Below are 13806 nucleotides of genomic sequence, written 5' to 3'. Positions count from 1 at the left end.
TCGTACTGGTCTGGTTTGAAATCTGGAAGGCACTGAATGTTGTCCATCGAAACGGCTTCGCAGAATATAGTTTGCATATATGCAATCAATAAGTACTGCTATGCTTCCTCTATGATTATGTTAGGCTTCGTAGAATGGAAGAATAATCTGCTAATGCATCCATAAGTCAACATAAAAGCTAGTAACAATTCAGGTTTTATCTAAATTTTATCGTTCTTCAGAACCTAATCTCGAAGCCTTCCACGCAGACACAATTCCGCTATCTTGGTCTAAAATATGTATGCCTGATATTTCATTTATGGAGGACATTTTTTCAAATAAAACTTTAAATGCATCAAATATGTCTCCATACAGTCTTGAACAGAGCAGCTAGAGATTTAATTTGGCTTTTTTCAAATCCATGCTTTGACCAGCAACTTTTATGTTGGTCTATGCCAAAAGCTTGGTGGTTTTCATACCAATAATAACAAAAACGTACTACGGAACGCAGACAATACATACAAAAGCATTATTCGTAAATCGCACTCGAATACTTCCAGAACTAAGTATTTTATTGAAATATTCATAATATTAATAAGTGATTAGTGTTAATCGATACTTTATGTACTACAAAAGTGTTCTATGATTTGCACACATTTTAAGTTTGGTTCTTCATAACAATAATTATTTGACAAATGCTGTGTTCATTCGTTTATTTAGTTTACATCTAGACAGATAACACTGAATCAACAATTTGACACCACAATACACGGTTCGAGGCCGCATCTCTCCATCCTCGAATGCGCCCCACGCTCGCCAAGTCGTTTTGCACCTGGTCTGCCCATCTTGCCCGCTGTGCTCCACGCCGTCTTGTACCTGCCGGATCGGAAGCGAACACCATCTTTGCAGGGTTGCTATCCGGCATTCTTGCAACATGTCCTCCCCATCGTACCCTTCCGACTTTAGCTACCTTCTGAATACTGGTTCATTCTTCGCCGCTACACACCGTCTTCTTGCACACCGCCAAAGATGGTGCTAAGCACCCGTCTCTCGAATACTCCGAGTGTTTGCAAATCCTCCTCCAGCATTGTCCATGCTGTCCGTAGTAGGCCCGACTTCCACAGATTATGCGCCTTCGTATTTTACGACTAACATTGTTATCAGCCGTTAGCAAGGATCCAAGGTAGACGAATTCCTTGGCCACCTCGAAGTATATCCGTCTATCGTAACATTTTTTCCCCGGGGGGGCTCTTTTTTTGTTACAAGGGAGAATGCATTTACACACTAACCTAGCACACGTGCATTGTAGTTGCCAAACTACCACGCGGAAGTGTGCTGGAGTGTCGGACTCGACCGTACCGGTAATACCGACTAAACTCCCTTGGGCTCCGCCATCGTTTCACCCAGGAGCTACCTCCCAGTACTACTTCTGGGGGATGGCAGTACTTAACGTACTCGCTCACTCTATCACATCCTCTAACACACCCTACATACTCTGTTGCACCTCTATCATGCCATATGGGTCTGACTTGTATGCCCACCTTTATCATACCATGTTCGAGGTGACGATCTCGGTTTCTACCCGCTGCGACATTACCTCTGCATGGGCAGACCATTCACACACTTCTCCGCGTTCGGCACTTTTCGCTCTTACTAACCAATCACAAGTTAGTACTGCTTGTTGATTGCTGCTCGGCGCGCCAGATTCTGCAAGCTGCAGGCAATCTGAGTGGTTGCAGTCGAGTCGAGACTGCGTTCCACTTCTCCACCGCTTGACACATCCTCTGGATAAGGTTATCCGGAGTTGTGTCCCGGCCGCAAACGTCTAGCATTGCTCTTCTTTCGACGTCGAAACGAGGACATACGAACAGTACGTGCTCTGCAGTTTCGTCAACACATGGGCAGTCAGGGCAGACGGGGACCTCCGCGTGCCCAAACCTGTGGTGGTACTGTCGGAAACAGCCATGGCCTGACAGGAATTGTGTCAGATGGAAGTGAACCTCCCCATGGGGTCTCCCCACCCAGCTTGATATGTTAGGAATCAGCCGGTGGGTCCACCTACCTTTCGAGGAGTTATCCCACTCGCGCTGCCATCTGGCAACCGAAGTCACCCTGGTACGCTCGCGGGTTCCTCTGGTGCCACGTAGCTCAAAACACTCCTCGTCTTCCCGGATGACCAGCGCGGCTGGCATCATACTCGCTATCACGCAGGATGCGTCGTGCGATACCGTGCGGTAGGCCGATATCACCCTGAGACACATCAAGCGGTAGGTGCTCTCCAGTTTCTGCAGGTAACTGGTTACCCCCAGTGCTTTGCCCAGTACGGGCCGCCGTACCTAAGGATAGATGCGGCAAAGCCTGCCAGTGGCCTACGTCTTGGAGCTGTTGGACATCATCCTCGATAATGCCGCCACAGCAGTCGAAGCCTTCTTGCACGCATATTCGACATGGCTACCGAAGGTAAGCTTGTCGTCTATGATGACCCCAAGAATCTTCAGACTCCGCTTTGAAGTGATCGCGACGTCTCCCACGTGAACAACTGCATGTTGTGCCGACTTACGGTTACTGACGATAACCTCCTCCGTCTTATGTTGAGCGAGCTCAAGGCCTCTCGCACTCATCCAGTCCGCCACAGTGCAGATCGCGTGTTCTGCGGTTAGTCCTACTTCGGGGATTGACTCCCCGTAGACCTCTAGGGTTACATCGTCAGCAAAGCCGACGATCTTCACACCAGGAGGGAACTTTAGCTTCAGAACCCCGTCATACATCAGGTTCCATAGTACCGGGCCCAGGATTGACCCTTGCGGGACTCCTGCGGAAATGGGAACACTTTTCTGACCGGCATCGGTCTCGTATAGCAGCACACGGTTCTGGAAGTAGCTTTCCAAGATCCGGTACAGTCCCACCGGCAGGATAAGCCGGTGCAACGAGAGCGCGATAGCATCCCAGCTTGCGCTATTGAATGCGTTCTTCACGTCCAGTGTCACCAACGCACAGTATCGAATTCCTCGCCTTTTCCGTTGGATCGCTACCTCTGCAGTCTTGAGCACTGAGTTGATAGCGTCCACCGTGGACTTACCCTTCCGAAAACCAAACCCCGGGGGGGGGGGGGCTCTGTCGCGCTCGGTTCTGCCCACTTACATGTACTTTGTCTTCGATGCATCCACCACCAGCCCAACTTTTGTTGCTTCACGTTTCAGGCGGGTGTACAATTCTGCCATCCTTGCAAATGTTCGGCCGACAATGTCCATGTCATCCGCGAACCAAATAAATTGACTGGATCTGTTGAAAATCGAACCCCGGCTGTTACACCCGGCTCTCCGTGTGACACCTCCTAGCTCGACCGCACAGGCACGAAAGTCCATTACCTTTTCTTAGTCCCCGGCGCGATTCGAACGAACTGGAGTGTTCGCCCGAAATCTTTACCACAGTTTTGCACACATTCACCGTTGCTTTGATCAGTCTGGTAAGCTCCCCAGGGCAGCTGTTCAGGTCCATAATTTTCCATAGCTCTACGCGGTCTATACATGTCTATACTGTTGTATGCCGCCTTGAAATCTATTGCAGAGTAAAAACTAGGTCTGATGGGTTTAACTGTTAGTATTGCGCTTTTTGCACTTTATAAGAGTTTTGCGAGATTTTTTTCTCACAGTCATCTTTTTCTCACACTCAATACACTCAAAAAAGTTTGATTTTCCGTGTATAATATTTGTGTGTGAGTGCTCAATCTGAAAACAAATAGACGTCAAATCATGGCGGGAATCGATTTAGTGTACACGCTTACATGTGACTATCGAGTAATGGGTTATAATTGGGTAAATTTCAGTAACAAAAATCGATCAACCCGAAATGAGAGTGCGTGTGAGAAAAAGAAGCGGGCAGACCACAATCTACACATAACTCTTCAAATTGGTGAAATCGGCAATAATGGAATGAAAATTTTATTTAGGTCTATAACAAACTTCCGGTTCTATGATAATCATGGGTTACTTGATCACCAACACTCCTCCCTAATCCATGATTCCTAGAAGAAGCTTCTGATTAATGATTCCAGCTTGAACTAAGGGTTTCGTGAATCCATCTGCGATCTGTTGTTTGGTATTGACATAATTAACTACCACCGCTCCACTATTGATTGCTTCATGGACAAAATGATATCAGATGTCGACGTGTTAAGTTCTAGGATTATAAGAGCCATTTTTGGCAATGCAAATAGCAGATTGATTATCACACAAAATCTGTAAAACAATCTCATCAAACAATTGTTGCAGCAAGTTCCTCCACCATATAGCTTCCTGAATTGTTCTCGATAACGCCATGTATTCTGCTTCACACGATGACAAAGCTACAGTTGGCTGTTTTTTCATATTCCAAAAACCGGCGCCGCCTTGGAGTATGAATGCATAGCCCGTTGTTGATCGTCGTGTGTCAGTATCTCCTCTCCAATCTGCGTCGGTATAACCAATAATCTTCTCGTTGCCGTTCTTGCTGTAGCTAAGTCTATTGCTTGCCGTACCCTTCAGATATCGAAAAATCCTCTTCACTGCCTCCCAATGCTTGTGTCCTGGATTACTGCTGTACTGGCTAACTGCATTCACTGCATAGGCGATATCAGGACGCGTTGCCTGCGCGATGTATTGTAGACATCCAACCGCTTCTTTGTAGGGAACATTCTTCATAACCTCAGCCTCTTCCGCGTTTTGTGATGACATTGACTTGTCCAAACTATTGCTTGATTCAAATGGAGTAGCGACAGGATGGCAGCTTTTCATATTAAACCTTTCCAATACGTCATTAATATAACTTTCTTGATCGAGAGATAGACAACTACGATCATGGTTTCGTTTGATTCTAAGTCCAAGACAAAACTTTGCACAGCCCAAATTCTTCATCTTGAACCGCGAACAAAGGAATTTCTTCAACCGTTTGTTCAGTTTTGAATTGTTTGTGAAAATTAGGAAGTCATCTACATAGATTGTTACGAACAACATTGTTTTTCCATCGTGCATGTAGTACAGACAAGGATCCACCTTTGATTGTTCTAGCCCAAACTCGCAAAGCGCCTTATTCAGTTGTTGGTTCCATATACGACTCGATTGCTTCAGACCATATAGCGCTTTAAGAAGTCTACATACTTTTGTCCTGTCCGCCACATACCCTTCTGGTTGTTGCATATAGTCTTCAAGTTTTCCTTGCAAAAAGGCTGTAACAGCGTCCATTTGGTCAACCTCCAAAACGAATTTTGTCGCCAGCGCCATCAAGAATCTTATTGTCGAGTAACGAACTACTGGTGAATAGACCTCATCGTAGTCGATTCCTGGCCGTTGTGAACATCCTATTACAACTAAACGAGTCTTGTGCCTTTCTATACTTCCATCAGCTCCAAGTTTAATTTTATAAACCTTTGGTGACTGGTGATTCACTTGTGTGAACCTCCATACTCATTGTGTGATTCGGTAGTGTGTTCATTTATATAATTAACCTGTGTGCGACACATTGATTGACCAGTGACCAGCGGTGTGAACTCCACAGTAAAGTCAATTGGGCTTTAGTCTGATATACACTCTCGTGCTGAGTACACGCGGCTACCACAAAACCCATTTGCTTTTTATTGCCTTGGCACCTTCCGGTAAGTCCACAAGTTCCCATGTTTGGTTGGTTTCCATTGCACCGATTTCATCTCGCATAGCTGCCAGCCACATCTCACGGTCTGGCCAATTCAACGCCTCATTATAGGTAATTGGATCATCTTTCTTTTCGAAAATCGAACGCTCAGCACCTCTTGTACCGTTTGTAGTGGACTGTTGGAAAACGTTTTGGCCAGTATACGTACTATATGTAAAAAAATCTTTATACTTGCCAGGGAGTTGGCGCTCCCGACCGCTGCGCCTTGACCCATGTTGCACCTCAACTGGTCTGTCTAGTTGCGGTGGGAGCGCGATTTCATCATACGTATCTTCAAACGCACTTTCGAAACTACTGCTTTCATTTGCTAATACAACGCCATCCATCTCACCTTCGATTTGTTCAGAGTTCAGCATATCATTGTGTTCATACTGTTCTGTGTCCGGCAAACCATCACACACTTTACGATTAGTTTCCTCGGAAAACTCTATCTCTAGAAATTCTACTTGCGGTTGCTCAGATGTCACTGCAACGTTCCGGCCCTCATCTATATTTTTTACATCTCGGCTGATAACGATACTACGATTCTCTGGACCTTCTGGGCCTGTTGCCCTTCGTATCTTCTGCATATCCAACAAAAACGCATTTTATTGATTTCGAATCAAGCTTCTTTCTTTTTTGCTTTGGTATGTGCATCATTGCTATGGATCCAAAAATCTTCAGGTGCCCTATAAATGGTTTTTTACTGTCCATGCTTCTTCTGGTGTTTTTCCGTCCAAGGACCGTGTCGGACTTCGATTAATCAAGTATACTGCTGTATTCACTACTTCAGCCCAGAACTTTTTTGATAACTTCGCATCGTTTAACATACATCTTGCTTTCTCAAGTATTGTCCGATTCATGCGTTCAGCAACGCCATTCTGCTCTGGTGTATACGGACAAGATTTTTGATGTCTTATTCCGTCTCGCTTCAGACTTGCTTCAAATCTTGCATTAACATATTCACATCGTAAATTCACCATTATCACTGCGTAAAATTTTCAATTTATAACCAGATTGCCTTTCTGCCATAGCTTTGTAATTATTGTATGCTTCCATCCTTCGTTTTAAGTGTATAAATGAACACCTTTCTTGTAGCATCATCAATGAAACTGACGAAAAATCGACTTCCTGCTAACGATGGTACTTCAAACGGTCCGGTTCGATATCACTACACACGAATGCTTTCTGTATACAATAATTCAGCCGATATAAACCATTTTTAGCTGTTCCAGATGCAAAAACTAGTTCGCTTTGAGTCAGGACCTGACAGTCCTTTGCTGTGAACACTACTGTAAATCCTTTGCTGCAGATTTTACTAACGGATAGCAAATTGGCCGCCAGCTCTGGTACTTCTAACACATCCTGTACGTCTATCGGGCCTTCAAGGCAATCCAAGTTAACGACACCCTTGACATTTGCCGACATGCTGCTCTTGTTTGCTGTCCCGACCTTATATGAAACCTCTTCCACATCTTGAAAACTTGATCCAGATCTGGCCATATGACAAGTGGCACCTGAGTCAAAATACCACTCCACTCATCTTGATCCACGTTACCCACTGCCAAGAGACTGCACACATTGCTCGACCCTTTTTGCTTTTTGATATCCCATGTTTCTCCGGACAATTCACCGCGTAATGGCCAATCTTGTGACTATTGTAGCACGATACATTCTTCTGTTTGTTAAAACTACCGCCACGTCTTCGTTGATTCTGTTCTCCTCCGCTATAGAAAGCTTCTTCATCGTTACTGCTTCGAGGTCCATGTTTTATCTTGACATCTTGCAAAATTTTAGATTTAACCGCATCAGCTCTGAGTGCTTGTCCAGATGCTTCCAAGCCCATCACCATGGGCGCATAAAACTTCGGCAATCCCATTAGAAGTAGTGAGGCCAACCATTCATCCGCCACAGGAAAATTAATTTCTGCCAACTTGTGACTTGTCGAAAATAAAGCATCTACGTAAGCTTCCGTACTATCAAAATTTTCAAGACGTATAGTAGTTAGTTGCTGCAACAGTCCAATTCTTCGATAAATGCCATCGTCTTGAAAAGCAGTTTTGAGTTTGTTCCATGCTTCTTGCGCGTTCTTCGCATCCATCACCAGACTGTAGTTCACTTTTTCGATGCCTAGACATATCGTTGATAGTGCTCTCATCTGGACTTCTTCATCTACAACTTCACCTTGCTTCGGCATCACTGCGCACCAAGTACCTTCCCGTATTAGAGTCATCTTCATGGCGAAGGCCCACGAAACGTAATTATCCCGGCCTTTGAGCTTTTCGATCGCTAGAGCTACACTGCTTCCGCTTACTACACGAACTGTTCTCTGATCCGAAGAACCTCCTGTCCTTGATCCTGATGAACTTGAATTGCTCGTAGTGTCCTCCGATCCACCGCTTCTACCACCAGAAATCATTTTCGTTTCTTTTCTAGGAGCTAAGTAAAACTACTTCTTTCGAGCTCAACAATGAACCTTGAACTCTCAGTTTTCCGGGGCCCATAACAGAGTTTTCCGGGGCCCGTGCAGAGTAAAAACTAGGTCTGATGGGTTTAACTGTTAGTAATGGAATGAAAATTTTATTTAGGCCTATAACAAACTTCCGTTTCTATGATAATTGTGGTGCCTAAGTCCGACACTGGGCGAGAAATTATAAGAAAGGGCAATACGGGCCTGGATATGGGGGATGAAAAGAAAGGGATATATAAATAAACATATATTGTTGGATATTATCTGAAAAACAGATTGTGTTTTATTGTCCGTATTTTGGAGAGAACTTCTGGACTGAGGTTACCACATTTGGCGACGAGGGTGAGCGTGCCGTGGAAGAATAAAGGTAAGACCGAAGGAAAAACATTTTAAATAGGGAAAACGGGGAAATTTTATTTGTTTGATTATGGCGTGAATTGAGGTTATCTTTTGTTTGGTTCTCAGGAGTATACACTAAACTACACCTGTAGTAGCTGCTGTATCGCAGCGGAAACGAAGGCTACCAGATTAGCTACAAGAGCGGTAGAGTCGATACTACACTACCAAAGGGTAGTAGCTGCAAAGAACAGCTATAAAAGCCACCAGAGAGCGGCGGCTGCCAGTCAGCGAGTTGTAGGTCATTTGAAAGTGACGGCTCGGAAGCAAAACTATCTACTGAAACGTAGAGCCTATTAAGAGCAGTGAGTTTGATACCATTTCGAAGTGACTGTTTAATCCAACGCAAAGCAGATTGGAAGCAAAAGCTTTACTGACTGTCAGTGAAAGAAATAATAATATTGACAAATTGTAACCGATTGGTAAGTTGATTGAAATCACGATGCAAATAACAATAAATAAAAAGAGGAAACTTTTAGGATCTCTAAAACATTTCCGGCGATGGAAAAGTGGGATATTCCGCAGTTCAAATTTAAGTCCCTCTCAAGAAATATCGTGCGTGATGAGTGGATAAAGTATAAAAGGAACTTCGGCTACATAGTATCCGCCACCAATGAGACGAACAAGACACGCATACGAAACATTCTACTAGCGAAGGGCGGACCAGACCTCCAGGAGGTATTCGCATCAATACCGGGTGCCGATGTAGAAGAAGATGCAGAGAAATCGATTGATCCGTACGCTGTTGCATTAGAGAAATTAGATTCGTACTTTTCACCGAAGCAACACGATACGTTCGAACGGAACCGGTTTTGGCTATTGAAACCGAACCCTGAAGAATCTCTTGAGAAGTTTATGCTCCGCTGTCATGACCAGGCGAACAAATGCGATTTTGGGAAATCAACTGAGGAAAGCAGATCAATTAGCGTGATCGACAAAGTGATCCTTTTTGCGCCCACTCAGCTGAAGGAGCAGCTACTGCAACGTGATTCGTTGAGTATTGATGATGTCACGAAGATTGTAACAACCTACGAATCGGTGAAACAGCAGGCCGAATCGATGAGCATTCATGCCGCTACTTCTGCAAATCCTTCGACTACCTATGAACCATTCGAAGGTATAAATAGAATTCATTCACTCAAAAGAGTGCACACGGTGTGGGCGTAGAGGGCATTTTGCGACAGACATTTCCTGTCCTGCTCGCGGTAAAGAGTGCAATAAATGTAAGCGAATAGGGCACTTCGCAACTCAGTGCCGCACCATTCTAACATCGAAACGGAAATACGTAGGTACGACTCGTGGCGGGAAACGATTCCAACCCGAGCGGGTTCGTGAAATTGAAGTTTACAAACGTGACGAAGATAAATGTAATGAGAGCACAAGTCAAAACTTCATATTCCAAATCAGTGATGGAGACGAGTTACTATGGCTAGATGTCGGAGGCGTTCTGCTGCAAGTTCTAGTTGATTCAGGATGCAAAAAGAATATAGTCGATGAGAAGTCTTGGGAATATCTGAAAGCCAATTCAGCCAAGGTCTGGAACCAACAAAAGGAATGTGATGAGGTTTTCTTGCCGTACGGTGATCAGGCAAAACCATTAACTGTACTGGGTAAATTTGAAACCCTGGTGAAAATTGTAGACGCAGGGCAGGTTTATGAGAAGGTAAAGATAAAAATAGTTCTTGAAGTTAGTCCTATTTGAATAATATTAATTTCAGGAAACAACGTTCTACGTTGTTAAAGGTGTGAACAACAATGTTTACTAGGTCGTGCAACTGCTACAGATTTGGGGTGTTGGTCATTGGCATGCCTAGTTCACATGGAGTGGCGTCGCTTGAAATGACCTCCAAATATTGTTTCCCTAAAATGAAAGGTATCAAGGTTAGTATTCCATCGATCCCACGGTCAACCCAGTTTGTCAACATCCCTGAAGGCCACCTATTGCGCTTACGACCAGAATAGAAGAGAAATTAAAATCCTTACTTGCCAATGACATCATTGAACCGGTTGAAGGGGTTGCCAATGGTGTCCCCGTTAGTTACAGTGGTAAAAGACAACGGCGACTTACGCCTATGCGTAGACATGCGTAGAGCAAACGCGGCAATCCTCAGAGAAAGACACATGATGCCAACTATTGAGGATTTTCTTCCCAGATTCACGTCAGCAAACTTTTTTAGTAGGCTAGACATAAAAGAGGCTTTTCACCAAGTCGAATTAGATGAAAGCAGCCGGTACATTACAACGTTTATCACGCACATTGGTTTATTTCGATATAAACGACTCATGTACGGTATAGTTATTGCACCGGAGATATTCCAGCGGATTCTTGAGCAGATCCTTAGCCGCTGCAGTAAATTTGCTGTCAACTTCATTGATGACATTTTTTCTTTACGGAAACTGAAGAGAAACACGATGAAGCTCTAAAAGTTGTACTGTCTACACTCCGTGATTATGGGGTACTGTTGAACAAGGACAAATGTATATTCAAGGTTACGACATTGGATTTTTTGGGTCATACCATTTCATCGGAGGGTATACTACCATCGAGTAAAAAGATCGAAGCACTGACAAAGTTTCGCCCCCCATCAATCAAGAAGAGTTGCGAAGCTTTCTTGGTCTAGTGACTTATATAGGACGTTTCCTACCAGACCTAGCGACCACAACTGCGCCTCTACGAGAACTTACGCATTCTGGGGTGAAATTTTCTTGGGGAGAAGACCAACGACAAGCATTTGAAAAACTAATTAAAATGATTGCTAATGTCAAACTCCTAAGATTCTTTGATAACTCTCTAAGAACGCGTGTTATCGCCGACGCTTCACCAGTGGCTCTTGGAGCCGTTCTGCTTCAGTTTGAGGGTACAACAGATGATGATCCTCGTCCGATTGCATATGCGAGCAAAAGTCTAACACCAACTGAACGCAGATACTGCCAAACCGAGAAGGAAGCTCTCGCGTTGGTTTGGGCAGTGGAGCGTTTTTCGTGCTACCTGTTGGGCCGCACTTTCGAGCTGGAAACGGACCACAAGCCGTTGGAAGCAATATTCAAACCGACTTCTCGACCGTGCTCAAGAATAGAAAGATGGGTGCTCCGTTTGCAATCGTTTTCTTTCACCGTAAAGTATCGCAAGGGTTCGAGTAATATTGCGGACCCGTTATCGCGACTAGTGGTTGAAAATGTATGTGAGGATTTCGACGCTGAGAATAAGTTTATGGTCCTAGCGATTCTAGAATCAGCAGCGATCGACATCGAAGAGCTTGAGGAGTCAACGGAAACAGATCCAATTCTAGCTGCGGTAAAAAAGTGTCTATACTTGGGCTTGTGGGATACACCAGAAGTCAAACCATACGCACCGTTCAAAAGCGAGTTGGGGTTGGTAGGAAATGTGATTGTCCGTGGCGACAAACTAGTCGTGCCGCTGAAGTTGCGGTCAAGAATGTTGGATTTGGCTCACGAAGGGCACCCTGGCGAATCCGTCATGAAACGTCGCCTAAGGGATCGAGTTTGGTGGCCTGGGATGGATCGCGAAGTTACCAGTCGCGTTGTAAATTGTGAAGGATGTCGTTTAGTCTCAATTCCAAACAAACCTGAACCAATGCTTCGGCGGCAATTGCCGTGCAAACCATGGGTCGATATAGCCATCGATTTCTTGGGACCAATGCCAAGTGGTGTATACTTACTGGTGGTTATCGACTACTATAGTCGTTACAAAGAAGTTGAGATTATGCACAAGATCACGGCTAAAGAAACGGTTACAAGGTTGAACAGCATCTTCACTCGTTTAGGTTACCCACGAACGATTACGTTAGACAATGCAAAACAATTTGTTGGCATTGAACTCGAGAATACAGCCGGAAGCATGGCATACACTTGAACCACTCGACACCATATTGGCCCCAGGAAAATGGGCTGGTAGAAAGGCAGAATAGGTCACTACTAAAACGACTGCAAATCAGTAATGCCCTTGGTAGGAATTGGGTCCAAGATCTACAAGAGTACTTAGTGATGTACTACACCACACCGCATTCAACGACAGGCCGCACTCCAACCGAACTCCTCTACGGCAGGACAATCAGATCCAAAATCCCAGCTTTTCAGGACATCGAGACGGCGCCATCTTTTTCGGATGTTGCAGACAGAGATCGTTTGTTAAAGGATAAGGGGAAGGAAAATGAGGATATACGTAGAAGAGCACGGAAATCGTCGATTGATCTCGGAGACACCGTATTGATGCAGAACCTCTTGCCTGGCAATAAGCTCCAAACAACATTTGGTCAAAAAGAGTACAAGGTAGTAGATCGTTCCGGACCACGAGTAACAATTGAGGATTTGGAAAGCGGGAAATCGTACGACCGAAACGTTTCCCATTTAAAGAAAGTACCAGAACCAGCACAAGTTTCTACAGACGTTACAGAAACTCCAAAGGATGATATTCAGCGAGCTATGATCCAAGAAGTAAGTGACGACACTTCAGAGGAGGATTTCGCCGGTTTCGAAAATGAGGCAGCAACAGTTAGAACATCAGTTCAGGAGTCGATAAACAGGAAACAGAGAACTCGCAAACCGCCGACTAGATTTAATGATTACCAACTTTGATACTTAATTTGATTAAAGGGGAGATGTGGTGCCTAAGTCCGACACTGGGCGAGAAATTATAAGAAAGGGCAATACGGGCCTGGATATGGGGGATGAAAAGAAAGGGATATATAAATAAACATATATTGTTGGATATTATCTGAAAAACAGATTGTGTTTTATTGTCCGTATTTTGGAGAGAACTTCTGGACTGAGGTTACCACAATAATCATGGGTTACTTGATCACCAACAAAATCAATGAACAGATGGTGCGTTGGGACCTGGTATTCACGGCATTTTTGAAGGATTTGCCGTACAGTAAAGATCTGGTTCGTTGGCGAGTGGCCGTCAACGAAGCCGGCTTTATAACTTCCCACGAACTCATTCACTAATGGTGACAGACGACGGAAGATGATCTGGGATATCGCTTTGTAGGCGGCATTAAGGATGGTGATCGCTCGAAAGTTCTCACACTCCAGCTTGTCGCCTTTCTTGTAGATGGGGCATATAACCCCTTCCTTCCACTCCTCCGGTAGCTGTTCAGTTTCCTAGATTCTGACTATCAGTTTGTGCAGGCAAGTGGCTAGCTTTTTCGGGCCCATCTTGAGCTCAGCTCCGATACCATCCTTACAAGCTGCTTTCACGCAGAAAAATTTACGGTAGACTCAAACATATTTTAGGTAAAATCAAACAAAATCTCAGTTTGTTCTGGCATCAAACA

At 44.5% G+C, this 13806-nt stretch overlaps 2 protein-coding genes across 2 annotated transcripts in view; one reads left to right on the top strand and one right to left on the bottom strand.

Moving 5' to 3' along the window:
* Window positions 1–13806, bottom strand: part of LOC134227588 (arrestin domain-containing protein 17-like) — a 32954-nt gene that overhangs the window by 1590 nt on the left and 17558 nt on the right. The gene's annotated exons all lie outside the window — the stretch shown is intronic.
* On the top strand, window positions 8783–10275 carry LOC134221450 (uncharacterized). Its single transcript, XM_062700640.1, has 4 exons — window positions 8783–8931; window positions 8989–9626; window positions 9799–10172; window positions 10228–10275. Exons 2-4 carry the CDS (start codon window positions 9011–9013, stop codon window positions 10273–10275), a joined length of 1038 nt encoding a protein of 345 aa, XP_062556624.1. The 5' UTR covers window positions 8783–8931; window positions 8989–9010.

Source organism: Armigeres subalbatus, chromosome 3, assembly GCF_024139115.2.
Source record: "Armigeres subalbatus isolate Guangzhou_Male chromosome 3, GZ_Asu_2, whole genome shotgun sequence".
Lineage (NCBI taxonomy): Eukaryota > Metazoa > Arthropoda > Insecta > Diptera > Culicidae > Armigeres > Armigeres subalbatus.
Note: the sequence above shows the minus strand (reverse complement) of the source record. Positions and strands in the feature narration are given on the sequence as shown.